This window comes from Neolamprologus multifasciatus, chromosome 22 (assembly GCF_963576455.1).
Source record: "Neolamprologus multifasciatus chromosome 22, fNeoMul1.2, whole genome shotgun sequence".
Taxonomy (NCBI): Eukaryota; Metazoa; Chordata; class Actinopteri; order Cichliformes; family Cichlidae; genus Neolamprologus; species Neolamprologus multifasciatus.
The window spans coordinates 17,606,425-17,633,316 of record NC_140459.1 but is presented as its reverse complement, the minus strand read 5'-3'; the positions used below and the strand labels follow the sequence as shown (position 1 = coordinate 17,633,316).

The 26,892-nt window shown below is 41.2% G+C and overlaps 6 protein-coding genes across 6 annotated transcripts; 3 read left to right on the top strand and 3 right to left on the bottom strand.

The window, feature by feature from the left end:
* Positions 1-49: 49 nt before the first annotated feature.
* On the top strand, positions 50-4,359 carry mterf3 (mitochondrial transcription termination factor 3). Its single transcript, XM_085149142.1, has 8 exons — positions 50-184; positions 1,196-1,569; positions 1,665-1,817; positions 1,921-2,110; positions 3,429-3,576; positions 3,678-3,749; positions 3,834-3,995; positions 4,102-4,359. Exons 2-8 carry the CDS (start codon positions 1,203-1,205, stop codon positions 4,294-4,296), a joined length of 1,287 nt encoding a protein of 428 aa, XP_085005268.1. The 5' UTR covers positions 50-184; positions 1,196-1,202; the 3' UTR covers positions 4,297-4,359.
* A 1,515-nt stretch (positions 4,360-5,874) lies between these two features.
* On the top strand, positions 5,875-8,400 carry uqcrb (ubiquinol-cytochrome c reductase binding protein). Its single transcript, XM_085149169.1, has 4 exons — positions 5,875-5,996; positions 6,990-7,058; positions 7,177-7,343; positions 8,193-8,400. The coding sequence occupies exons 1-4, from the start codon at positions 5,978-5,980 to the stop codon at positions 8,268-8,270; spliced, it is 333 nt and encodes a 110-aa protein (XP_085005295.1). The 5' UTR covers positions 5,875-5,977; the 3' UTR covers positions 8,271-8,400.
* Positions 8,393-11,208, bottom strand: lrrc14b (leucine rich repeat containing 14B). The gene is made up of 3 exons (XM_085149139.1): positions 10,933-11,208; positions 10,181-10,809; positions 8,393-9,459 (listed from the first exon to the last, which is right to left on the bottom strand). The coding sequence occupies exons 1-3, from the start codon at positions 11,206-11,208 to the stop codon at positions 8,793-8,795; spliced, it is 1,572 nt and encodes a 523-aa protein (XP_085005265.1). The 3' UTR covers positions 8,393-8,792.
* A 660-nt stretch (positions 11,209-11,868) lies between these two features.
* On the bottom strand, positions 11,869-19,852 carry LOC146493277 (protein naked cuticle homolog 2). The gene is made up of 9 exons (XM_085149147.1): positions 19,380-19,852; positions 19,247-19,273; positions 19,071-19,141; positions 15,215-15,269; positions 14,866-14,972; positions 12,863-12,958; positions 12,638-12,773; positions 12,373-12,516; positions 11,869-12,290 (listed from the first exon to the last, which is right to left on the bottom strand). Exons 1-9 carry the CDS (start codon positions 19,402-19,404, stop codon positions 11,869-11,871), a joined length of 1,083 nt encoding a protein of 360 aa, XP_085005273.1. The 5' UTR covers positions 19,405-19,852.
* A 172-nt stretch (positions 19,853-20,024) lies between these two features.
* On the bottom strand, positions 20,025-22,324 carry gatad1 (GATA zinc finger domain containing 1). Its single transcript, XM_085149151.1, has 5 exons — positions 21,860-22,324; positions 21,325-21,447; positions 21,183-21,242; positions 20,869-21,052; positions 20,025-20,782 (listed from the first exon to the last, which is right to left on the bottom strand). The coding sequence occupies exons 1-5, from the start codon at positions 22,037-22,039 to the stop codon at positions 20,592-20,594; spliced, it is 738 nt and encodes a 245-aa protein (XP_085005277.1). The 5' UTR covers positions 22,040-22,324; the 3' UTR covers positions 20,025-20,591.
* A 616-nt stretch (positions 22,325-22,940) lies between these two features.
* On the top strand, positions 22,941-26,595 carry chrac1 (chromatin accessibility complex subunit 1). The gene is made up of 3 exons (XM_085149165.1): positions 22,941-23,181; positions 23,302-23,428; positions 25,698-26,595. Exons 1-3 carry the CDS (start codon positions 23,023-23,025, stop codon positions 25,778-25,780), a joined length of 369 nt encoding a protein of 122 aa, XP_085005291.1. The 5' UTR covers positions 22,941-23,022; the 3' UTR covers positions 25,781-26,595.
* The last annotated feature ends 297 nt before the right edge of the window (positions 26,596-26,892 follow it).

The window sequence follows — 26,892 nt, the reverse complement described above, 5'->3', positions numbered from 1 at the left end:
TTTAATTTTGTATGTATGACACTTTTTATCTGCTAAATATAAAAAAAGACATCAGGTATGCGTACAAACACGGCGTTGTGGCACGTCCCATAAAGTGACGTTTACGTGGAGCACTTCCGTTAGCGCGCACGTGAAAATACTTGACATTGCAGGACGGTGAAGAAAATGCTTTGATTCATAAACAGTGAGTAAGACAACAGAAAGGTCTATGTGTTGACGCTGGATTTAAAGAATTATTATTCTGCTAGCATACAACGATGTAACCGTGTCCAGCTAGCCTCTCGTAGGCCAGCAAATCATTAACCGAGCTATCTGCATAGCTAGCTAATCCGGGGAAAAGTATATATTAATGACTTAAGGTTTTTGTAAATATGAATGACACGAGCATTTCATCTTTGTCTTTTTGAAAAACACACCATCACGATGAGCAGGGCTGTCCGTGACAGTGGTGAACTCCACTGTTGATCCTTTCCGAGTTCTGGCCCACTTGTCAACCAATCAACATTTGACCGATGCACAGTGCCAGTTGAGATTTTAGAGGACTGCACCCAAGCACTTTTGCAATTGGCAATCTTTTAGTGACACGACAGGTCCTTAAGGACCGTCACTTCTTCTTTTGTCCCCCACTTGTTTCCTCAGATTTTTTTGTGAGGGCATACTGCAGTCCATGCTGAGACATACCAGGTCTTCAGCTAATAGCTCTTTGGGAATCACCTGGTATAAAAATACAAATTTGTGCTTGTAAAACTGTGTTACCCTCTGTATTTTTCAACTAAAGAAATGGAAACAAGTGATGTGTTTTGTGACAGGCTGCTCGTTACAAAGTGCCTAAAGATACATTTAAAATTGGTCCTTGTCTAAAATGTGTAGACACAACACTGGTCCCTTGAGTCATCTGCCTTTTTATGGTGGAAGGATTCGTTTGTCCGTGTTAAAATGAGGGAAAACATTTCTCTGAAGGCCAGATTAAAAACAACTTGGCTTAAAATCGGTGAAAAAGCAGCCAATGTCCAAAGAAAACAAAGTGAAAGACCTTCTGAAAGCCTGGAGAACTATTGCTCAAGACCACTTTAAAAATTACAAGAAAGTCTGGCTACTTGAAAGTAAAATATAAAGGAATGACAATGAAGACCTTTTCCCACTACTGTATGTTGCATAGTATGCCTCTAAAATATGTCATGTTCATTTCTTACAGAATAACCATGGCCTCTACTTGTGCACAGCTGTGTCTAAGAGGCACGAGTCCTCTTTACTCTAAGACGGTGAGCAGTACCTGGCAGTATTACACTCGGGTTCAGCAGCGGATTAAGGTGACAAGAGTACCAACAAAAGTTATTAGTGGATTATCGATCAGGGGGAATCACACAACAGCAACAACGCTGACAAGACTGAGATGGAAACAACAGATTTGCTTCTACAGTGACTCAGCAGCTAAATATCTGACAACTGAGGCAAAGGAAGGCACGAATACACAAGAGCTGTCAAGAACTAATGTTGGAGCACACAAGACCTCACTGTTACCAACCAGAGATGCTGAACTAACTACTGAAAATAGTCATATATCATTAGGTAGGTAGTAGCTTGCTGCTGTGATTGTTTATTAATTTAAAGGGTTTTTTGTATCACGTTGGAATCTGCTCATCTGTAATTTCTTTATCAAGCAGATTTGGATCCTGTGGCTCAGCCTTCAGCTTTAGAAGAGATCAGTGATGAAGAGGCCATCAGTATATCTGTTCCCTCTGCCATCCCTCCAGTCTCCACCACTCTTAGAGATTATGTCGATAAGTCTGAGACGCTTAGCAAGTTGGTACAACTAGGTAATCAAAATAACCACTTTGGAATCACAGTAAAACCTCATCTTCAAAATCTGAACCCAAATGTTATTATTTCTAATCATTCACCCACCCCTTCTCATTGCAGGGGTGAACTTGTGGAAGCTGGAACAAAGGCCTAATGTAGGCTCCATGCTGCTGAGGCTCAACTTCAACACAGATGTGACCCCGCGGTTACTGTTTCTCAAAGACATCGGCGTGGAGGACTCTCGCTTCGGCTATATTATCTCACACAACCCCTTCATCCTCACTGAGAGTTTGGAAAACCTACAGGCTAGGTAGATCGAAGGCATCTTAATGAAAACCTTTACATGTCGAGGTTCTTTATTGTAACATAAATGTGTCTGATGTGATTAAGTCACACCCATGAAATTTAAAAATCTTATCTGATTTTGATTTTGCCTGCTCTCCCTCTAAAAGTCATCTTCTCTTGTACATCTGGACCACTTTAAGGGCACTGGAGATGTTTTTGTTGTTGTTGTTGTTGTTTTGGGGTTTTTTGCTCATGTAATGTCCCATTTTGAGCACCTGTTTTTTTTTTTAACAATTTAACCTCAGACTTGAACAAAGAGCAGACAACAACCTCTGTGTCATACTGACCCATAATGAGGCTCATCACTTGTAATGAGACCTTATCTGCACGAATGAAAGCCCGAGGGTCAGGAGCATGATGATGAGGATGCCTATTGTTGTTTTTAATGTTCAGGACATTGTCCACATGAATTAGTAAACCAGAAACAGGCTGTCAGTGTGAGGTTTAGCTGTGTTGTCTTAAGGTGGCTGATGGAGGACGTTCAGTGGAAACAGCTGGAACTATGGAGTTTTTTGGCCACACTAAAATTATTGGCCCTCACCATCTGCTCATTTGTTAGATTTACCTCCCTGGAGCTTGCTCAAAGTGAAATCCAAGATAATGTTTTGCCATTTTTACATAATGGAGGTGATCCAGTGAGCTTTGGCAGTGCAGGTTCAAGGGGTCAGAATAGGACGGAACCTGTGAAAGAGAATAGCAGGACCCCTTAGAGCCTAAATGCTGGTGATGGAGAGGAAGGTGGCTTGAATGGAGCTTGAATGATGACAGCTGGAGATGGGGAAGAGGTGGGTTGTGCGACATCTGGGAAGAAGAAAAACGGATGGGCAGTGAGATATAAAGCAAGCAGTGTAAATGCTGATTGGTCTGGAGAAGGCCGGAAGAAGGTGATTGGACTAGACCAGTGATGACACAAACAGCTTGACAGTGTGGGAAAGTGGAAGTGATAAAGTTTAGATTTATCCGGCAGCACCTGGAAGTGGACAGATGTGAGGCCATAGGTCTTCCTTATTGAATTGACGCATAAGCTTCATATACTTTTGTACCTTCTTGGCTCAGGTTCCAAGCGGTGTGAAGTGAAACGATATGTGATTTCAATGGACTTTCAGCCGTGTCACTATAATGACCCCACGCACATTAGGTGGTACTTGATTGTAATGGAAAACTTCTGAAATTGAGTTGTGTCGAGTAGGTACTGCTGGAAAAGAGCTATTTGTGTTCATGTGTTGTGTTACTGTTATGACACTATGAGTGTTTTCTCTCTCTCTCTCTCATCATTTGTGAAGGGTGAACTACCTCAAGTCAAAGAACTTCAGTTCAGAGACGGTTGCGTCCATGGTGTCCAGAGCTCCTTATCTGCTCAACTTCAGCGTGAACAGGCTGGACAACAGATTGGGGTTTTATCAGCAGCAACTTAGCCTCAGTGCTAACAATGTATGCAGCTATGATAGGAGATATAAGATATGAGCTGTGCTATTATGCTTTTGTTATAGTGTGTTATTACAGCTTATAGGTTGTTTTGCATTTCTCCCCAGACACGGAATATTGTAGCTCGTCTTCCCAGGTTACTGTGTGGCAGTTTGGAGCCCGTTAAAGAAAACTTAAAGGTACAGAAAAAACAGGAGACATTATTAGAACTTGTCAGTTTTAGATGTGCTGTTCTCAGTAGATTTTGTTGATTTACTCTACAGGTGTGTGAAATAGAGCTTGGCTTTAAGAGAAACGAGATCCAGCACATAGTTCTCGCTGTGCCCAAACTTCTGACTGCCAATAAAAGGAAGCTGACAGAGATATTTGACTTCATCCACAACACCATGAAAGTACCCCACCACCTTATCACCAAGTTCCCACAGGTAGGTCTCTCTTGCGCTCATATTTTCAAGTTTTAAAGTACTATGAACTGATTTTCTTTGGCTGTTTTGGGGAATTCTAACTCCAGTATCTGACATCTTTTTCCAGGTCCTCAATTCCAAGTACTTGCGCCTCAGAGAGCGCCACCTGTTCCTCGAGTATCTTGGAAAAGCTCAGTATGATCCAACTCTGCCCAACTACATCTCTCTGGACCGCTTGGTGTCTTTGCCAGATGAGACGTTTTGCACTGAGTTGGCTTTGGCCACACTGGAAGATTTTTATTTATTTCAAAAGACACTTTGATTTTTCACCAACAGCCACATAAGTTATGTGCCAACATTAAAATATAAACATGGAGCATCAAAAGAGCTTGAAATGTACTGTTTTGTAAATATAATGATATATTAAATAGTAATGTTTAAAGTAAATGGACTGGTTCTTACATAGCGCTTTTCTACTCTATTTGAGCATTCACAACACAACTTGTCTCATTCACCCATTCTCACCCATTCATGCAAGCAGTTTTTGCTCCTTCAGCTGCAACAATTACATAATACAATCATGCACCTATTTAAATTATCTAAGTTACATCCAATATTTTTCTGGTCGGGTACCGAAAACCCACATGGGAAATCTGCAGTTACCTAAATGGGTTTTCCTTTTCTCATTTGAAAAGCTTGATTGTGAAAGATTCAAATTGCTGATGTCCACAGTTTTAACTTTGGATGAAATGATAAACTTATTTCACACATGCTTTAGAATGAGCAACCATTACTGAATGAAACTTTGAAGTTATAAGGACATTTTTAATCTAAATGGGTATTTTTTGTCATCCATTCATTTATAAAATCATAATAGTTTGTTTTTGGGTTGTTTTGTTTTTATTATTATTATTATTATTTTTTTAATGTTGGATAAGTACAACTCTATTCCTTAATTGACCTCTGTGGATTTGAGCACTTGGCAAACATCATGCAAACTTCCTTTTAATTTTAAAATTTTAATTTGTGGTTCTGATCAGCTCCTTTTATTTTTAATTCCTCAGGAATACACATAAACACTGAGGTCCTGGTATATGCAAACTTCTATCTGGATCCTTACAAAACAAAGATGTGGAGAAAAGTTAATAATTTGTGGGAACCCTTTTTTAAAAATTTACCAGTTTCCGATACCATTGTTGTAAACAGTATTCTCTTAAAAATAATATGTTATGTTAACACTTACTGGACTTGTGGAGTTATTTTAAAATCCTAAGAGACTTGTAAACATCTGAAGAAAAATATTCTTTAATCATAGATGCAGACTCATGCAGAAATATTGAAATTTCTTTTAAATTTCATTTTGTAGAGTGAGAACAGAGAGATGGGATTCTCAAAGTCAGTCAGTTTCTCTGGGTCTGACACAGAAACAGCACACAGTTTTGGGAAGAAGCCCTTTTTTTTCTTTCTTCTTCTTCGTAATTTTAAGGTCCTCAGACTTTTATGTATTATTGTAAACAGATACAGCTGGCTCAGACATTAATGGAGGTTCCTCACAGGGAACATCAGGCATTATTTATAAAGTAGTTACACTGATTTACACTTTATCTTCCTGAGATCCAGCCTGTTCATTATGTCCTCTGTAGTGGACAAAAAACTGTAAGATACTTTTTTTTCCCTTGCTTCTCAGGAGGATATTTATACTGCATTGATAAGTATTTATACTGTATTTATAAAATGTTTTGTACTGTATTGATACAGTATTTATACTGTGTTATACTGTTTTATATTATGTATACTGTATTATCCCGATTTATAATGTATTTATACTATATTTTTACTGTATTTATTCAGTGTTTACACTGATTTAAAGTGTATTTACACAGTTTTAAACAAAATTTCCGCTGTCCCTGAACGTCGGACCTTACCACAGCGTGACGTCTGATAAAGTTGCTTTTGAACGCATCTTTACCCACAACCCACCGCGTTCCTTCTCAGCGATAAACATGGCGACGAGGGCACCAGGTAAATTAACCCCTATCCTTTTTCATATTTACAGGTTATGCTCGTTAATCCTCTCGTTTTTAACCTGTGGTCAGATCTGTTTTATTCTGTTGCTCACAGCAGGTCGTTATGTTTACTTTGTCAGTATAATTAGGCCTTCCGGTGCCTTTGACTCGTCTGTGTCCTCTAGTGTCCCCGTGCTAGCTGATGCTAACGGGTGCTGGTCAGCTAGGGTTAGCTTAGCGCTCTCCAGTGCCGGTAAAATGAGATAATTGGTATGAAACAAAGACCTTCATCCTGTTGCGCAATAATAAAAAGCGTGTTTTACTAAATGACTGATGTAGAGCTTAGCCGTCGTTTTGAGTTAAATTTAAGAAATCAACCAAACTGCTGTTAGCTCATTGCTAATGGAGGTTAAAGTTTGTTTTCTTTAGTGAATAGTTACGTCTGTCTCACAATGACATCTGAGTGGTCGTAGTTGAATGGTTGTTGTCTGATATTCATACAGCACATTTAACTAATTGCCTCTTATAAGATGACATATACTTTATGTTGGGAAATCACTGTTACAGCAGCTCATACTACAATAGATCAGTAAGATAAATAAAATATGACAAGATAGATTTCTCCCTATATTTGTTAACTAAGACATCAATGTTTAACTACTAGGTCTCTGATCAGGTGATCAGTGATTGTTGGTGGTACTTTGGTCTAGGTTAGAGAAAGGAGACTGCTTTTGAGATTGAGGTTCCCTAGATCTGTGATACTGCTGATATCATTAAAAAGAAGATTAAGGGCCACCTGTACAGGCTTAATTTTATTTAAACCTAACTATTTATACAGTTTTTTAATTTTCTTATTTTGTATTGTAATGTGCTTCATAACTAAAGTTGACTGACTTAAATATGTATACTAAGTGGCTAGAACACTGTTCTCCTTCTTTCCTTCCATCTTCACTGATCCTGTCTGTCTCGGTCTCTTTCTCATGATTTTGTTTTTTCTATTTCTTTACAGCTGCAACAGGAAGGCTCCTGGTTGGCTTCCGTAAATGGTATTACAACATGTGTGGCTTCAACAAACTTGGTAAGGCCAGAATATAATAATTTAAGATGATCAGAGTTCATTAGCTACAATTGTTGCCAGTTTCGAAGCTTGCTAATGAAAACAGGATTGTCTTGAGCTTGTGGGTTTTCTGTTGCAGGTTTAATGCGTGATGACACGATCCATGAGGACTTGGATGTGAAAGAGGCCCTCAGAAGGCTTCCAGAGAATGTGTACAACGACAGGATGTTCAGGATCAAGAGGGCCCTGGATCTCTCTATGAAGCAGCAGATTCTTCCTAAAAACCAGTGGACGAAATTCGATGAGGTGCTTTCACACAAACAGACTAAATTAGCATTTTCAGTGCAGTGTAAAATGTAGTGTTAATGTTAACATGGATAGATGTCGTATTTTTCTGTTGGTCATTTCATTGGACGTGGTTATTTGTTAAGTTTTCCACTGAGGCTTGAGTCATGCAGTCCTAAAGATTTGTCAGCACAGGTCTGGCAGCCACTGTTTGTTAGGGGAAAATGTGATCCCCTGATTGGTTGTAAGTGGTCTTGGCACTTGGTTTGAAACTGGTAGCCACTGGTTGCTAGGGACAAGTATGTATTCTGTAACTGGTTGGCGACTGGTTTCTGGAGGGTGTTGGGAGTCCATAGCCTGAAGGTGGTTGCAAAGTGGTGTGCAGTGCTGCTTTGATGCTAGTAGTTTGCACTTAGGATGCCAACTTGTCTGAAAACTTATAACTAGATAAAAGTTGTGCAACCAATACATTTCAAAAGCCACAGCCTTTACTTCATTCTCCTTTCCTGGTATGTATCACACTTCCCTCACTACCAGTTGCATAGTTTGTAAATGTTCACAGACAAGTTGTCTTCCATGCAAACTACTGGCAACAGTTTGCTAGTGACTACTGTAATCATAAGGATGTTGTTGGGGCAGAACCCTCTCTACGATTCATTTCACCTCTTATCAGTCAGCTGGAATATAGCTGCTGAGTCCTAAGTGAATTCTCAGTGTAAGATATGAAATTTTAGTCAAAGTGTGGAAAAAAAAGATATGTAAACAGAACTATCACAGAGGTTTTTTTTTTTATTATCTTAGTTTAGGGTGGGATTTTTAGCCTCTGCTGATTACTGATGTCATGTATTGTGCCTTGTGTTTTTCCTGCAGGATGTCCACTATCTGACTCCATACCTGGAGGAGGTGATCCGTGAGAGGAAAGAAAAAGAGGAATGGATGAAGAAATAGGCCATTCCAGTTCGCAGCTGTTAATCTTAGTCTTCAGTTGGTTCGTGGTCGTCCCCTGGTGTAATATTTAACATGAAATGTAATCTACATATATAACACAGTGCTCATTAAAGAAATGTACATTTTGAAACATGTCTGTTATTTATTTGATATATTGATATGACAAATTACAGTTTCAGAATTACTATAGAAGGATCTGTCGCATGTTTCAGTGTTGGGCTGCTTATAAATATAGTTACAGCATTTAAACAAGAATATATAAATTAAAACAACATGCACTGTATATACAGCTAATAAAACATCTTACCAATAACCAATATAGTTGCTATCTGCATTGCACATCTGTTTAGTTTATATAATTAAGTCCTGGAAGAAAACAGTTAACATTTGTTGACACTAACATAATTCCTGTCTTAACTATAGTTAAATCTGGTTTACTGGATCCATTTTCACAGTGTTGGGCTTGAATGAAGCAGCAGACTTTGAGCTCAGGGCTAGTCACAGTAAAACTCAATCATCTTTTCAAGTCTGGGATCTCCTGTTGTTCACATCGGTTATCGTACCTATAAAAGTGCCGATGACGGCGTTAAAAGATTTCAACATGGACACCCCCAACTCATTACTAGTTTCATTGATGTCTGGATCGTAGGCCCCCATGACGGGGGTGCACACTTCCACCCCATCTCTACCTGCTCTTTCCAGGACGGCCATCAGCTGGATCCTGATCTCCTGAAACAGCTCCCTGTTGTAACGCAGCAAGACCGAATCATCCAGAGGATACGTGACATCGTCTGCGTAACATTCACGGGGCACAGGTGCCTCTATGTACCTTAACTTGGGAAACCCTGCAGATAGAGTGGAGAATAACCTAAGCAGGGCAACAGATGTCAGAGGGTTTCCCATAAGTCTGAGCTCCTCCAGTTGCTGACAGCAAGCCAGAGCATTAGTGAAGGCGTTCATGTGCTCGTCCTTTATGTTGCACTCCTCGAGAGCCAATCTCGCCAGAGTTCCCGAACTCCTGCTAAGCAATTTGTGTACAGGGGTGGAGAAAGAGTCAAAGAGGTCATGTCCACTGATGTCAAGGTGAACCAGGGTCTCACTGTGGAGACTGTTGGCCAGGTAGGTCATGTCCACACGGTTCAGGCAGCAGTTGGCCAACTCCAAGCATAGTAGAGGTGTGTTGAGAGGACTGTGAGAAGGAAACGAGGGAGAATAAAAATGACTCTGGTATGAAATGCTAATGGAGGTAGAAATTTGTAGTCGTACAGGAAATGCTTAAAAAGGTACAGCTAACAGGTTACAAAGGATAAAAGAGAACACTCATAGCTCTTATACGGTACAGGCTGGCACGTTTTCCTTAGACGGAAGTGTTACGTTTAATCAGTGAAGCACATAGGACGTAGAGATCCACTTCATCAGTATGAAAATGTTTTTCAGTATGTTGGTTGGTCACCCATCTGTACATCTTTGTAAGCGCAAATTCAATCTTTTGTCAAAGTCTTTGCTCACTTATTTGTTAATTTTATGAACAACGTGCTGCAAGCTTTTGCTCATCTATACTTTGTTTGTTGTGCATCAAAACATTTTACATTACAAAATCTAGCTGGCTTAAATGATACTGTGCATACTCGCTCCTGTTCTATTTCCATTTGAAGGTGAAGAATACCCAGCGGTTCTTTGTCCTGCAGCCACCTGTCCTCGCACTGGCACCACATCAGCAATTTTAACAACAGAATACCTTCCACTGTTGTACAATTGACAAAGGTTAAAGGTGGGTATTTTGAGCTGTGTTAAAGCTCTTGATGTTGTTGCTGATCAGGTCTACAATCAGCATGCATTACAAGAATAGACAAACTTAGGGCACCTTGTTGTCTGTCTCTTTATTGCTCCCTGTCTGTGCTTGTACTCACTTTAGCAGTCTCCGTAGGTGTCCAGTGAGAGTAGAAAAACCAACATAGAGCTCAGTGAGGCTGCTCAGTCGTGCCAGCAGGTTGCCAATGGTGGCCAGCAGATCCTCGTCGTCAGAGCCAAGCCTCCTGACATCCAGGGCGCTGGCTGGCAGGGTCAGAGACTGTAATTTGGGGAATTCCACCCTGGACAGCAGCACCTCCAGGTGTGAGGCCTCTAGAGGAATATTGTGCACCACCTCCAGCTTTGTGATGGACTCTGGCTCTGCTAGGCGAAGAACATAGAACAGCTGCTTGAGAGTGAGAGAATCCGCTCTAAAACTAACAAAGCGAAGCTTCAGGGGACAGTAGCGGAGGAGCAGGAAGGCCTGAGCTACCAGCTCGTAGTTGCGGCCTGTGACGAAGCCATTCAGACGGACGTCAACAGATGTTTCAAAGGCAGATTGGGACACGTCCGTATCTTGCATGGCCGCCATGGTCTCGTAGCACAGTTTTGTCAGGAGCTGGGTTCTTGCCCATCGACCCAGGGTGGATTTACAAGGGCAGGCCTGATGCTCAGTGTCCTTAAGGGCAGTCAGGTCCACCGTGTGAAGGCTCTTGGCATATGTTCTCGGGGGAGACAGCACATAATCCTAAGAAAACAAGAGAATATTACATTAAAGGTGACTATTCATGAGTGTTTTAAGGCAATGACAACAGAAATGCAACTGAAATGAAAATGATTAGGGGTACATTCAAGGTGGGTGGTTTGGTACCTTTAGGCCAGTGAGAATTGCTTCCAGACAAAGCCGGCAGGTGCGAGATGTGAGGTCTAACTGACAGTCGGCTGTCTTTCCCAGAAGTCTTTGTAGGTTGAGTTCAGGAAGAGGCCACATCTGGACCAAAGCATGCAGCACCTCAGCCTGCTCGTGGAGGTAGCAGGCCTTGAAGAGAAGTGGGTAGAGGTTAAAAGACACACAGGTGAGGTTTTCCAGAGCTCTCGCACCAGCCTGAATGAAGCCCTCAGCAGCAAGGAATCGCAGGGACTTCATGTCTTTAGTGTTTTTTTGTGTGTGTGTGTGTTGGTATGTATTTGATTCAGCGTCTTGTCTCTTTTGTAGCTGCTGCTCCGTTGGTATCTTCTGTTGCTGTCTCTCTGGGTGTTTTGCTCTGGTGAGGCAGGAGAGAGGCACAGAGGGTAAGTAAGAGGGTTGAGGTTATAAATAGCAACAGCTGTCTCACGTCCTTCGCTGGACGTGGTTTCTATTTGCAACTTTTGCCAGACAGATTAGCAGGAACAACATCTGAATGCTCACGAGAAGCTTCACTTTCCTCCTCACAGCACACCAAATGTTTGGCGTTTAACACAGTTTTAACTATTTTGCCATTATGTACTTCATTTTATGTATCTGCTATTCTTTTCCAACCAAACTACTTTGTACAACATAGAGGTGCATGCTTGCAGGGCATTGTTGTGCAACTAAGGATTTTTGTCAGGGGAGATACTGTGGTCACTGCCCCTGTACTAACAGAGCCATCCTCAAATAAATAATAACAGACTAAACAACTTTATTGCATGTATGTGTCTCACATTTGACATTATAATAATGTATTGGGGCACTGATGAGAAAGAAAAATCCAGAATAAGGTGAAAACTAAGCTAAAATATTACTAAGCTGCTCTTACCTGTCTTATATGTGTATCACATGAGGTTATGATGGGTGGTAGTGGTGATGATGGTGATGATGCTCATGGAAGTGATGGTGCTCATGTCTCTGGGCCATCGGGACACCAAAGGAAGGCTGAAGGCTGTAAAATGTCTCCCTGTCTTGTCCTGGCTGTGCCTGGAAACCAGCGTGTGTACGGGTCGAGGCAGAATATTGTACCGTGGAGTGAAGCTTCCTGCTGTGGGCGCGACGCGGGAGGCTCTGGGAGGCTCGAAGGAGAGTCTGGGTAGGATGGCACCATGAAGCAGGGTGCCGGCCATGCAACCTGCAGGACTTTCTCTCAGCTCTGGTCCTATCACACATGGATCTGCTTCTCATGGAGTGAACAACACGGAGGTCTCGAGGTGACTCAGAATGCACAGAGTTCTCACAGTGCACCACTAGATGGTGCTGAAGAGGAGGTGAGTCTAAAAAAAACAGAAGAAAAAAAACCCTTAAGTGTATTTTCCAAAGGACACACACACACAATTAATGGAGCTTTTATGATACCTGGATTGTCAAACTTGGAGGCATAATTTTCAATGCCAACTAGATCCTGGTAGTGCTTTCTGCGCTCTTTGTTTTCATCCACACAGAAGAGCCTTCTCATTGGATGTCCGGCCTCCTGAGATCCACTCTGCTCCTGCTCTGCATCTGTTTTCAGTGAGTGCAGGATGTTGGCATTGCTGACAGCTTAGAAGCTTATTAAAATCTTGACGGTCATGAACTGTTTAGTTTTGCGTCCTTGAATCCTAAAAATCACAATAATACATACCTGTGTTTGAGCTCTTGCTTGGATAATGTGAGGAAGTTACAGCTAGCTTGATCCTGAGGGGCCTTGTGCCACTGCAAGGCTGCTTCACCGATGTCTCTAAAACCTCAAACACGGAGTGCATCAGGCTGGACATATCCTGCAGAACACAGATATACACACTGCATACAGAGACATTTTACATCTGAAATATGTCAGCAGCAAAACCAAAAAAAAACCCTCTCTTACCTCTTTCTTGACCTCATCTGTGTTGTCAAAATTGTACAGTGTGAAGGTCCACTCCTGCTGAGAGTCGTCTCCAGGCTGCACGTTACCCCCCATGCCCTGTGTTCACATGCGAACATGCTGTCAGAATAATACTGATGCCATAGTTTGTCATTTACAGTAATATGTGTATTTGCTTATCATATGTATGTATGTATATGTACTGTAACTTTACACTCATGAGATATTTTAATATTATTGTTATTATTATTGTTATTATTAGGTACACCTTACTATTACACTCCCTTTTGCTTTCAGAGATGCTTTAATTCTTCATGGCACAGATTCAACAAGTGCTGAAAACTTTCTTCAGAGGTTTTGGCCATATTGACAAAATATCCCCCACACTATTAATCCACCAGCAGCCTGAACTACTGACAAAAGGCAGGATGGAGCTTTCACAGTTTCCTGTTCTCAGCCGATAGGAGTGGCACCCGGTGTGGTCTTCTGCTGCTGTAGCCCTTCACAGTTCAGAGATGTTCAGAGATGCTGTCAGGGTGAATTGTTAAATATTGTCATTCTTATGTTTGCCATTTGTACATAGGGTTAAAGAATCCTTTCTGTCCTCCCCTCCCCAGATCCTTAAGATTCTGGGAGGGGGGCAGTAGAGTTTCTGATCACAAGAACACCCTCTGTGAAGGTCTGTTTGATGTGGTAAACTTCCTCCCCTATGTAGGGCTTCATTGTGTTATCTAGGGTGAGGGGAGATTGCCCTCTTCATGACCAAGGATGTTCTTGTGCTTTTAAGTTATACGACCCTTTTGATCAGCAGCATGCCACACACACACACACACACACACACATTCTCACATAACACACACACAGTGCCTTGTCTTTGTAACCAAGGGGCGTTACGTGGGGAAGGTACGTGTTGTAAACTATTGTTTATTGTGTGAACGTTGTCAATAAAAGGGAGCAAGAGGGGCCAGTCGGAGAGGTCATTTTGTGATGAACTAAGATACCGACAGGCCTCCCTTGCAAGTAAAAAGATCGTTCGCTGTTGCCTTGTCTTTCTTTCATGGGAATAAGTTCTGGGATCAGCGGGGTCTGATTTAGACCCAACAGATGCTCTTCTGCATATGACTGGTTATTTGAACTACTGTTGCCTTTCTATCAGCTCAAAGCAAACTGGCCATTCTCCTCTGACCCCAAAATCAAAAACTTCTACAAGGCCTAGAGATGAACATGTGGGAAAATCCCAGCAAGATCAGCAGTTTCTGAAATACCCATCTCTCTAAATGGTAAATGGCCTGTATTTGTATAGCGCTTTTACTAGTCCCGCCTAGGGACCCCATCCACACACTGATGGAGGCAAGCTACAGTTGTAGCCACTGACAGAAGCGAGGCTGCCATATTGCGCCATCGGCCCTACTGGCCAACACCAGTAGGCGGTAGGTGAAGTGTCTTGCCCAAGGACACAACGACTGAGGCTGTCCGAGCCGGGGCTCGAACCGGCAACCTTCCGATTACAAGGCGAACTCCCAACTCTTGAGCCACGATCGCCCCGTGGCTCAACAATCACATGAGTTGCTCCCATGTGATTGTCTCAATAAATATAAGCATGTGATTGTCTCAATAAATATAAGCATGTGATTGTCTCAATGAATATAAGCATTTAAATGGCTAAAAAAACAAAGTGGCCAGTGAGAACATTACAGCCCCTTTAAAATAGCAAAATCCTCCATAACGGCCTGCAACCAACCTGATAAGATAACATGTTTTATCAGGTTTGTTTAGTCCATTTCAAGAATACATATTTAAAAATGGGTGTTTATGCAGCTTTTTCTGCGCAACTTCTTCACAGTCAGGAGGAGTCGTCTCATCACGTTTTACTAGAAAACTCCACGAAGTCCCGGCACCCAACCCCACCAGTCTTGGAAAAACCAAAATCTGAGTACACACCAGTTGCTACAATTATACTATATTATAACGTTATTTGAATATCAAATAACGAGGTTACCAGTTACCTCACTCCCAGCAGCACGGCTGCTGCTCCTCTTTGTTTCCTTCTTGCACTTGAAGTGAAAATTGGTCCCTTTATTGGGCGTCTTCTCTTCTTCTGGTTGCTGAACCACTAAACAGCACAAAAATGCATCATAATTCTCTTTTTTAACAGACTCACAGTTTATGGGTACTTAAAATTATTGCGGTCTATCTAGTATCTTTCTGATTACTCATGTTAGGCTCTGTCTTAGTCTTATATGAACTATTTCCACTGTTTTGTTTAAGTGGATAAAACCTGATGACATTTACTAAACAATTAAACCTTTAAAGACCTTAGACAGGGAACAGGATGATGTGTGATCGCCCACTCACCCTTCATGTCGCAGTTATGATCAGAAGTGCTTTTCCTCAATTCCACATACAAGTTCTGTGAAAAGAGTCAAGAGTGTAAATTATCAGAGGACACATTTAAGAGCGGGAGGAAGCAATTAAGTGATTTTCTTGTCCCGTGAGTGTGAAGATGGATCTCCAGATGTGAGCAATGTTGAATAATCTGTGCATTTTTCCTTTTTTTGAACCACAAAACACAAAGCAGTGGTATGAATACTTTTGGCTTACTTTGCACACGTTTAAACACACAAACATACGGCACTGCAAAGAAGAAGAAAGCTGGTTTACCCGCATGTTTTTGAATGGTTGACATCTTTTCGCATAGTTTCTTGCATAAATACACGAAGATGAAAACGCTCACTTAAATCCTGAGTCTTGGCGGGACCTCTTTGCACTTCAGGTTTAGGTTTAGACACACTGTATATGTGTTGACTGCTATAAGTCATCTTACTTTAAATCCTCTAAATCCATTATATACTTATATGCATTTACACATATTTTCAAATCCTACAGCAGACAGGGTTGATGAAAGGACTTGGATCAATTTCTGTTACTTGAAAAATATCGAATGAATAATACTTTAAGAAAATGAATCTTTTTCTGCTTTAGTCTTCCAGTGCAAAACAAAAGAAGACAGGAACAAAAAGCCTGTTATCTGCCAACATGTCCCTCACCCATGTCACACTGATGCTTCAGCAGATGCAGTTGAGCAACACAGGGAGTGATAATTTGTGGGCACGTCTGCACACCCGCATTCGTGTTCAAATGCAGGCAACACACCCAGCGTATCCTGCCACGCTCTGCCTGCAGTGAAGCTTTGATGAAAGAAGGCGGCATCACCCGTCAGTCCATGGGCCCATCCTGATTTCAGTGAGCAGCTTGAGTTCATTTCACTAATGTGTAGCTGATGGACATCTATGCAGGCCTGCGAACAACTAGGTCCACACCTAATAGCCTGTAGAACCACTTCAGTGGTCTCTCACATTGTTATGGAGGAATTTTGGCTAACTCTTCTTTATAGCATTGCTTCAGTTCATTGAGGGTCCTATGCATGACCTCGATTTTTTTTACAGCCTTTCTGTTTGCTGATGTTTTGGAGATCATTGTAGTTTTGGCCAAGCTTTACCTCTCAAACATGTGGCCACACATTTGAATCTAGAATACTTTGGTATTCAGAGGAATTCAGGGTTAACTCGATGACTGCAAAGTGGTGAGTCCTGTGGCTGCAAAACAAGCCCAAACCATCCCCCCTCCACCACCGTGCTTGAAAGTTGGTGTGAGGTGTTTGTGCTGATATGCTGAGTTTGGTTTTCTCCAAATGTGATGCTGTGCTTTATGGTCAAACATTTCCACTCTGGTCTCATCCGTCCAAAGGACATTTTTCCAGAAGTCTTGCAGTTTTTTGCGGTCCAACTTTGCAAACTTAAGTTGTGCAACCTTTTTACAAAGAAGAGCATTTCTCCTGGTAACACTTCCAGACAAGCCAGTCTTTTTCCGTCTTTTTCTAATTGTACTGTCATGATCTGTAACATTTAACATGTTAACTAAGTTTTTTGGGCTTTTCTCTGAGCACTGAACAGTCTGACTTTGGGGTGAATATGCTGAGGCATCCACTCCTGGGAAGATTGACAGCTAGCTTAAATGTTTTCCATTAGCTGTAGAATGATGAACTTAAACTGTTTGGAAATGGCCTTTTAACTCCTCCCAGATGGGTGGACATCAACAATTAAGTTTCTTTAAGATCACTGATGACATTTTTCCTCCTTGGTATTGTGTTAAAACACACCTGAATGCTCCAGACCAGCATACCGGCCAAACATCTGTTTTTAGAGGTGCTCAAACTCACTTGATCAGTTAATCAAATGCATTTAATTGGCAGCTCCCGGCTGCTGCATAATTCCTATGGAAGCGGTAAGTGTGGACTTAGTTTTCCTGCACAACTGAACAGAGTCCTGTGTAAACCCTCTTTATCACATGACTGTATACTAATGCATATTTACATGTTTACCGATAGTTCACATTGAGCTGCTTCTATCAATCTGGTATTTTGAACATTTAGCTAAGCAACTAAAACAACTTCACATTTGGTAGAATTCAATTTGAGGAATGTAAGTGAACAAACTCAGATTGTTTGGTCTATAATTGGCTTGCAGGGTGGACTATAACCCAAATATAATCACAAAGTCCACATTTTGAACACATTATTTTGAAAAGAACAGAAGTTTGGATTCTCTGTCTAAGCAAAAAACTAGAAAGGATTGTTTTCTTTGAACTTCAAAGTTAAACTCGCCACGCCTTTTCTGCTCACTATGCCAACATTTACTTAAAACTGTAATTATTCAGCCTCTTTTCTGCACACATACTTGACGGAAGATCATAGGAAAGGAAACAGGTTTGTCCGTTCTTTAGACAGTCAACCTGTCAACACCTGAGCCTGCCTCAGTGGTACTTGACAGGTATGTAAACATTCACCTATGAGTCGGTGTGTTTAAAATTTTTACCCACGCCGCTCCCCTCCTCCCCCCAAACTGGATACATCGAACGTTGCACATAAAAGACTTCATTGTTTAGTTATCTCTACAAAATCTTTTTTAAACTCTTCCAGCTTCTAAAAAACGTCTTTAATCTGTCACCTCTGCGAAAACTGTGACACGGAAACGTTTTAAATGTGATTTTAAGGGGAAGACTTTCTAACAAAGATGCAAAGAACGGAGTCATCTTTTGGAAAAAGAGATGTTTTTGACATTACCACTTCACAGCAGTGGTGTCATGGGGGATAAAACTACATTGGGTTGGAAAATGTAATCGCAGGAAGTGCTCCGAGCGCAGAACCTCCACCACAGGCCTTTAAACATCTTGGCAGAGTCAACATCTTTTTCCAAAGTGCAGAACTTTCCAGAACTTTTTTTTCTTCTTACAGCAGCCCTGTGCAAATATTGTCCTGAGCTTCAGACTTTATTGGCCTTAAAATAACAAGTTATGCCCAAAGATATTAAGAGATCAAACACTTGAAAAGCTGGATCAGTGAATTTTCTGTCCTTAAAGTGTGTAAGACAAATGAAATCAGTGTTTTTAATCAGGTGGTCTCAGAAGCAACAAATTAAAAAAAAAAATTATTACACTTGATGCCATTTATGAAATGAAACAAGCCACACTTCACCCGCTCCAGCCCCAAACACCCCACCTCACACCCTCACCCGTCTGGCTGGGGCAGGAAAGCAGTCCCAGATGTGGATTTTTTTTCCTTTTTTCTCTTTTTCCCCCTCAGTGAAGTTGGGCATAAAGACCTCGCTGTCTGGAGGGGGTGGGTGTGCTGAACTTCACAGACTTGGAAGTCTCTTTATAGAGATGGAGGAGGAAGGGTGGAGAAATAAATAAACGACCACCTTCCAAACATCTTTTATGTCTCCTGGATAGATGTGAGCAGTTTGTCCCCAAGCTGGCACGACTGAAATGAAGCCCTGGATGCTGTGTTAAAGGCGTTTAAAGAGGCAGTGCGGGTTTTTTCTGCACCATAAGAACACATGCACTTGGCTTTAATGTTGCCTCATGTGCATTTATTTATTTGTTGAAAGAAGCTTACACAAAATATGATTTTGCTTTTTGGGCCCTTAGATCCTACATTATTACCGAAATTACTAGTAAAACCTGGCTGGTTTCCGGAGCTGAATAGTACCCGGGCATTACTGCACCAGCTTCAGGTCTAAGCTTCAGGTCTAACCTCTTTTCTGTCAGCACCAGATCAGCGCAGTGATACAGGAAACGTAGGTGAGCGAGTTATAGGTTTAGCTTCTCTTGAATTCGTTATTAATATATGAACAAAGATAAAACTCGTTACCTCTGTCAGCTTTCTTCTGCATATGTGGCTACTCTGCGACTCTCTTAGAACACTGGAAGCCAAACTCCGTCCTGCAGAGGATAAAAACAACCACATATTAAAAAAAAAAAAGAAGAAAACAATAAATAAATTCATGTACAAATTAGCTATGACAGCATGTGTCTTTTCTGTCTTACCTTCTGGACTCTGCCTGGGCTTCGAAGCTGCCCAAATAATGAGATGACAGTGAGCGCTAGTGATAAGACATTTCAAGTTTTTCATTTCTAATAATAATAATAAAAAAGAAGCTAACTAGATGTAACTTCTCACCGTGTTTGGACTGGAATTTGCCCATACTGTGATCAAGAAATGTTCACCATGTCCAGCCCAGAGAAGAAAAATAACTCAAGACATGAAGAAGAGTTTTCGCGGACTGGGAATTTCACCGACGACTCCAAAGTTTCACCGAGACGTTTATCCAGGAGTGCACAGGCAGAGAGCGATGACTGCCGCGCACTTCCTGCTTCGGTTAAACTCGGTTTGATTGGTTAGAGATCTGTGATACACGTGACCCAACCTTACGTCTGTAAATCAAAGTAACAGTGTGTTTGTTTAAACGACTCTGAACAGCATCCGACTGAGAAACGGACACAAACCACCGACTTAAAGACTTTACAATGAGACGTTCACGATCAAGAGCTTAACTGACACAAGTGGCTTCATTCCAGTCTTTAGACAGCACCAGTCTAACATTTTGACAGAAATCAAACGTGACATCTGTTTAATCAGGATGCTGGAACAAAACCCAATCAGATCTCTCTGTTAATGTTTTTTTTAAACATTTATTTATATCAGTTTTTTTTTAAAAAGGAACAAAAGAAAAATCACAGGCAACAGTAGTGATGGAAAAGAGCTTTTTGTTTATTATCAAATACAAAAGTAACATTTTTATAGAAACTTGTTTCTACCACTGGAAAAAAAAAAGTGGTGTAAACAAGCTTCCATACGTTTCAGCATCACAGCTTGTGAATAACTTGTTTACAAAGCAATAAGACACATCCTTACCATCAACTTACAACTCGCCTTCAAATGTGAAGTAATGATCAGAAAACCCCAAAATCATTATCTCCTTAATAAATGAATGACTCTCTGTATGCATTTGTCGTCTGTTCTCCTTCAAACTTGGTGGGTGTATGGACTGGAGGCAGTGCCAAGTTTGAAGTAATTCGGGGGGTGTCTCATTTGTGACGCTTCTTCCTGTTACTAGTCATTGAAAGACCCCATCGCTCCTGTTGCTAGGCATCATTAAAAACAAATGTCACATTTCAGACCGCCCTGTGTCCTCACAGATGACACAGTCCTCCCAGATATCAGTGTTTATTACATTTAAACCTTATTTACATTTCAACCTCCACTGACTGCAACATCTACCACTGCAGATGCTCTGCTGATGTGCTGGCGACTGCTGACCCCACACTAGCATCATGTGAATGTACATTTATTTCTTTAAGAACAGAGTCCATGTCTCTAATCACAGTCCCACTAACTGCTGGCACTGACAGACTCTTTGACAGTGTGGGCTGGTGTGGATCCTATGTGGGTCCAAATATAGCCTTTTTCTGGTCGTATTGGGATAGTAGGGAACGGGGTGCTCCGAGACTTGAAGTACTCAGAGGGGGCGTGGCACACAAACTCCAAATACTCCATCTTTCTGGGCAGATCCTCCTCTGGACCTATTGCAAAACATTTTTGTTTGGTTTTTAAAGCTTAAATGAACAAATTCCACTAGAGCACTGCATGATCCAGAATAACTGCTCACCAACAATATAGGTGCCAGGATCGAACTGGTCCTTTGGGCTGGCTTGAGTGGGGATGAGCCACGTCAGTGCTGCACTTTTTTCACAGTACTGATCCTGCACAAAGCCTCGAATCTGAGCATAGTAAGGCTTCCCATCTTCTTCATCCATTACCTTAATCACGTCTCCTATCTGGTAGTATACACCCTGTGATATATTGACAGTGATAAAGGATTAAGGTTAATTAAAGCAGTGATATAATTAATGTTTTAAAAACATCAGACCAGTTTCAAGTGAAAGTATTGTTTCTCATGCTGTGCAACAATAAACACCGTACCTTATAAAATATGGATTCTGACGTGATGATAGTCGCTACAGATTCTGGTGCTTTGATTGGCTAAAAGGTTGGCACACACAAGGGTCAAATGCATGAACTCAACAAGAAAGAAGAAAAATCAAATTTACATTATCAAACGTACATTTTTGAGTTTAAATATGTGTCGTCTTCCTTTTCCTTTGGTTGAGACTTTTTTCTCTGATGCAGGAGCTTTGTACTTGGTGCTTCTCAGACGTGCAGACCTCCTGTGGATCTCCTGCTTGGACTATAGACAAACACAAGAAGGGATCGGACAACTGACTGCAGCTTGTCAGTTGAAGAAGATGATGAAAAATAAACAATGAGACAATACTAAGACCAGTACTAACAACTATCAGTTTGTTTGTTTGTTAACTGATTAATCACTTAATGTGAAAAATATTTCAGTAAAATGTGAAGCTATGTAATGTTTAAGGCATATAGTTTTACCCTTCTAGTTTGATCTCACTTGATAACAGACTTTATGATCTCCGGGAGCGCTATTATATTTTCCCTGTAGGATTATCTGTGAATGATGCAGCTGCAATGTCTGCACACAGCTCCAGCAGTCTAAAAGAGAGCCTGAAGACAAACTCGTGAGGCTTTACACCATCACAAACAGGCCTGGCTCTAATCTAGAAACACTGCGTTTCACTGACCTGTTTCCCTCCGCCATTGCTGGGCTGAGTGATGGAGGACAGGGAGGGTCCTGACGCCCCGCCGCTGGCGCTCTTTCCTGTGCAGCTGTTACACAGGATCTCTCCCTGGTTTCCTTTCTTCCACATCGAAGAAGAATTAGTCTTGCAAACGGCGCAACATGGTTTCAAACCCAGCGGCATCGTGGCCGCTTCTTAAAACGACACCGGCGGGCGAAGAAACAACACAGAACTCAGTGATAGGATGAAGATGCTCCGTTTGTGTGGCTGTGACTCCGGTAGAGAGGCTGAAATCTTCCTTCTGGGGCAGTTCGACTTTAAACAAACAGGTATGGCTCTGAGTTACTTACGAGAACAGCCAAATTGATCAGAAACCTGGATTGTTTATATCTGTAGCCCATTTATAGCCACTACTAGCGGCACCATTCTTCTTCTGCGCTGGCGCCTGCCACCAGTTCTTCTTCTTTGGTTTAGATTTAGGTACATGACTAAATTATGCGACGCCACTGGACTGGAGGACACAACGCTAATAGACGCAGGCGAGCTTGTGAGAGTGTGAAGATGTTGATTAATTTTAACCAATCGTGTTGTGGTAGTGATAAATTACGATTGGTTAAAACAACACAATGAGTAGGTAATATGTTTAGCTGTTTTCCTTAGATTATAATGTATAAATTATTTATTAATTTGCCCGCTTGCACAAAATGAGTCTTATCTTTCCACTTTTTACTAACTTAATTTTTCTTTTACTTTTTCCGCTTTTTTGAAATCATTGTTGTATATGTAAATTTTGATGTATAATGCCCTCACTATGCACCTGTGGCACTGCTGTTTATTTATTGTAAATTGTACTATTTTTTATCTATCTATCTATCTATCTATCTATCTATCTATCTATCTATCTATCTATCTATCTATCTATCTATCTATCTATCTATCTATCTATCTATCTATCTATCTATCTATCTATCTATCTATCTATCTATCTATCTATCTTCTAAAACCAGCTAAACCATTTTAACCAAAGTGCCTCCTCTCCAGCAGGGGGCGATGTTACAGCGTCGAGTCCGCCAGACGGTTTTAATCTCGTCAGACGAAGAAGAAACAAACCGCGTCACAGTTCAAAACAATACTTGGAAGTTCCGCTTGTCTCGCGCCCTGTCCTTATGAAGATGTCTCATAACAGCGCAGGCAAAGACGACCAAGCGTCAGGCAGCAAAAAGCCGATCTCTCTACCGATATCCAGGGTGAGGCTGATCATGAAGAGCTCCCCTGATGTCTCCAGCATCAACCAGGACGCTCTTTTCCTCACCACCAAAGCTACAGTAAGCTAAACATCATCCGCAGCTCATTCATTTGCTAACACTTTTAGCACCGTTAGCTTGTCTAGAGCATGTGAGCTGAAGCAGGGCGTTTGTGTGTGTCTCCTGTTGTTATTGTTTTAGGAGCTGTTTGTACAACACCTGGCTCTATCCTCCTTCAACAACGGCTCAGGGAAGGAAACAAACACCCTGTCGTACAGCGACCTGGCCAACACCGCTCAGGAGACGGATACTTTCCACTTTCTCACAGGTGAGAAGCACCTGCAGGCACCTCGGCGGTCCTATGATGCACCAGCTGGTTACAGATTATACCTCAGACTGCACAGAGTCCAGATTGTTAGAAACAGTGAATTAATACCTCTCCCGTTGCTCTACGCACTGACTCACACAACGTCCGAATAAAAGTCAGCACAATGTCTGAATCGATTAATTTCCTGTTTCACACGATGTCTGAACCTACCTGCAGTGGCCTCACCCACAGTCTAAGAACTACTGTAATGATAACTGACCAGACTTTGGATTATTAAAGTGTTCAAGGTAGTTACATAACCCAGCATCAGCAAGTGTAGATAAATGGGAAACTGTGGTTCCGTTGTGGTTGTGTGTTTGCAGTTGCACGGGATTTATGCTTCTGTTTCAAATCTACACCATAGAAACGCCACCCTGAACATGTAACAGCTGTTCCATCACGTTATTGTCTCCCCTAAATAGCTTCTGTCTTATTTTGTGCACCTCTCAGGGCCATTGTAAGGGACAAATATGTATGTCTCCAAAAAGAAGAACAAAAACAGAAAATAACTGACCGCAACAAAAAGGAAAAAAAAAATTCTGTCATAGATGGTACTGCATATAAAACACTGGGACATTACCTTCAAGTAATAAACACATAAAACACCACAAAAGCATCAAGACTGGTAACAGTGTCAGCCACTTAAGTACATTACCCTGTAGGCTCTACAAAAATTCATCACAGAAGTCTAAAGGGCAAACTGTGGTTGAGCTGAGGTAGTATATTTGCAGCCCACTGGCAGCTTCAAACTACCTGTCTACCTGCAGAGAGCATCTGCTGTCAGATGCATCAAAAACATGTCATGTAACTGTTCTGTGGGTCTTTCTTGTGCTGCTGATGGTCCGTCACCTGGCTGTGGAAAAGAGCGAAGTTATAACATACAAAAACCCAAAGAGAAACTGGGTGTTAAAAGCAATCAAAAGTGTCAATTTCAGACATTGTCTGTGCTTTTTATTCTGTATTTCTGATGTTTTTTCCCCCTCATGCTTCTCCCGCTCCTGGCCGGCCTGTTAGCATGTGACCCTTGCAAAGCGAGCATTGGTTGACAGCCCTTGTCTGTAGGTTCTCTGTGGTCAAATACCACAACAAATGGACACGATTCCATAAATTAAGCATAAGCAGGAGGAGTACATGAGGAACGGCATCTGATAAAACATTTGTGCCAAATCAAACACGCAGATCAATCCACTATGGTTATCCCTTAGGAAATAAGGGAGCAGCTCACAGTACCTCCACCAGGTGAACACAAGAAGACCAGATTAATCGATGAATTTAAAAAAATAATTAAATTAACTGATCAAGAAAAGAATAAGCATTAGAAACACTGCTTGGTATAATGTAGTACTAACAAAAAGGCTCTAAAATCTCCATAAAACAAAAACTAATTTTAACAGTTTTAACAAAAATCAAAAGTTGTAACATTCATGAAAGGATGAGTTAGTTTAGCCAGCTTTACTTTAAGGATTATTTGAAGTAGCACTGTTTTTAAGTCTCTCAGGCACTGCTTTAACCCTTAAACACCATTAATAAGACTTTTATCTCTCTCATAACTTCCTTTTATCTCCTCACAGCTCTCACTCACTCCTTTGTTACTTTTGAACGTCGGGCTGTCTGAATCCAGTGATTCAGGGGGTTTAAGGTGGAAAGCTCGGGCATGTTGCTGCTCGTTTTGCCTCTGATATCTGCGGTTCTTCTGGCTGCTCGATTGTTTTGGGAGAGGTCACCAGAGCGTGCATGTTTGGTTTGGCACAGAATTACACTGGCGGCCCTTCCTGATGGTTTCCTTCTAGCCATTTATCCAGGCTGGGGGCAGAGACTAGGTGTACACCGGATTGTGTCCCATTCTGTCGAGGCTTTGTAAGGCAAACATGTTTACCACTACATCGTGGAGCCACTTGTGCTCAGCATGCGTCTTCTGGACATATGATTATGTCAAGGTTTTAAAAATGGCTTTTCTGTAAAAACATTTTGTAAACAGTTTGTTATAATCTATAAAAAGTGAAATATCAGATGCATTTTAAATATACAGAAGCTTAAACGTTAATGTGAAAGTAGATTTTAGTGCAGCTGTGCAGTGTGTCAACTTTTTGACAGCCAAGTTTAAAACCATTTGAGTCTTCCTAATACTCTCGAGTTAATATCACTCACTGACCAGCAACAAAAAATGAGATCTTTTCCTTCAACTATGCATTTTTAAAAAAAAAAAAATTTGCTTTGTTTTCCTGGACAGATATTCTGCCTAAGAAGATCTTGGCTCAAGATTACCTCAACTCTTTGGAGCAAATGCAAGAAGAACAAGGAGCTGATTACTGAAACAGGAGGATGGTCCACATTTCCCATCTGGACAGATGTTATCGCATCTACTCTTCCAGCCTGTCGCCGAAAGCAAAGTGACCGTCAGTAAAAGACACACGAACTCTCGAGTTCATCTTCAGGGCTTTTGTAAAAAGTTAGAGGATGTGGAACTAAACGCAAACTCACATGGGATCAATGTGAAATCAAGTGAAGTCTCAAATTTCAACCCCCCCCCCCAACAGTAAATGAAGTTCAGCGACCCTTTTCTGCAAACTGACAGATATATTTTGTGTGAGCTAAAGTACTGTCATTACTAATATATGATGCAAACAGGAGTTCAGAACAAGTTTGCATATAAGCTTGTGTACTTAGACTGTTTATGGAGGTTCCCGGGTAGCACTGACTTAATTGGGCTGCTTGATTTGCGTGCACTGTTATCAGAAATGTTTCTGCATAACTGGCCAGTACGGACTTGTTCCACGTGAGCCGAGACATGGGAATCCAGCCCACGCAGCTGGAGCGCAGATGTCTTAGCTATAAATAAGTGGGTGAAAACATTATTTTAAAGGTGCTGTGAAACATTGATCTCAAACTCAGATGTGCTGTTGCTACTGTTAACCATATTTTCGTGTTTTGATTTGACTGTCAAGAACTTGAAATTTACTAGAACTGAAAAACTGCAAAACAACTGAACATGCTCTGAAGTTCAAAATAAAATCTCAGACTCTAACAGATGTAAATATTTAAAGTGTTTCAGCTTAGACGGCATATCGCCCTCTGTGTATTTACAAATGTGTGGTTTAGATTTGATATTAAAATAAAAATTCATGCTGTCTCGTTTTGCACTGAACGTTTTTATGTTTTTTTTAAATACCACAGTTTGTGAATTTGGTGTGTTAAACCACTCGCTTACTCTCCTCTGACCTCCTCGTGTTTCCTGCAGTTTAGAGGTTTAATGTGACCATGAAATCTTCATACCTTTGCAAACAGGTAATATAGAGCCATGGTAAGAAGCTCTCTTTTACTTTGTGCCTCTGCAGCACCTTGATTCTTGATTCTGCTCAACCCCCAAAGTGTTCCAGAGTCCAAATTCCCAAATAGCTCCACTTTGGTCTTGTCTGTCCAAAGAT

Coding starts and splice junctions, on each gene's coding strand:
- gatad1 (XM_085149151.1), bottom strand. CDS start 22,039: ATGCCGCTGGGTTTGAAACCATGTTGCGCCGTTTGCAAGACTAATTCT. Junction 21,243..21,324: donor ACATATTTAAACTCAAAAAT/GTACGTTTGATA, acceptor CCAACCTTTTAG/CCAATCAAAGCACCAGAATC. Junction 21,053..21,182: donor CAGAATCCATATTTTATAAG/GTACGGTGTTTA, acceptor AATATATCACAG/GGTGTATACTACCAGATAGG.
- LOC146493277 (XM_085149147.1), bottom strand. CDS start 19,404: ATGGGCAAATTCCAGTCCAAACACG. Junction 19,274..19,379: donor CAAATTCCAGTCCAAACACG/GTGAGAAGTTAC, acceptor TTATTTGGGCAG/CTTCGAAGCCCAGGCAGAGT. Junction 12,291..12,372: donor CTCCAAGTTTGACAATCCAG/GTATCATAAAAG, acceptor TGTTTTTTTTAG/ACTCACCTCCTCTTCAGCAC.
- chrac1 (XM_085149165.1), top strand. CDS start 23,023: ATGAAGATGTCTCATAACAGCGCAGGCAAAGACGACCAAGCGTCAGGC. Junction 23,182..23,301: donor TCCTCACCACCAAAGCTACA/GTAAGCTAAACA, acceptor TTATTGTTTTAG/GAGCTGTTTGTACAACACCT. Junction 23,429..25,697: donor TACTTTCCACTTTCTCACAG/GTGAGAAGCACC, acceptor TTTCCTGGACAG/ATATTCTGCCTAAGAAGATC.
- lrrc14b (XM_085149139.1), bottom strand. CDS start 11,208: ATGAAGTCCCTGCGATTCCTTGCTGCTGAGGGCTTCATTCAGGCTGGT. Junction 10,810..10,932: donor CAATTCTCACTGGCCTAAAG/GTACCAAACCAC, acceptor TTGTTTTCTTAG/GATTATGTGCTGTCTCCCCC. Junction 9,460..10,180: donor CACCTACGGAGACTGCTAAA/GTGAGTACAAGC, acceptor TCCTTCTCACAG/TCCTCTCAACACACCTCTAC.
- uqcrb (XM_085149169.1), top strand. Junction 7,059..7,176: donor GTGTGGCTTCAACAAACTTG/GTAAGGCCAGAA, acceptor TTTCTGTTGCAG/GTTTAATGCGTGATGACACG. Junction 7,344..8,192: donor AGTGGACGAAATTCGATGAG/GTGCTTTCACAC, acceptor TTTTTCCTGCAG/GATGTCCACTATCTGACTCC.
- mterf3 (XM_085149142.1), top strand. CDS start 1,203: ATGGCCTCTACTTGTGCACAGCTGTGTCTAAGAGGCACGAGTCCTCTT. Junction 1,570..1,664: donor AAATAGTCATATATCATTAG/GTAGGTAGTAGC, acceptor TTTATCAAGCAG/ATTTGGATCCTGTGGCTCAG. Junction 3,577..3,677: donor TTAGCCTCAGTGCTAACAAT/GTATGCAGCTAT, acceptor ATTTCTCCCCAG/ACACGGAATATTGTAGCTCG.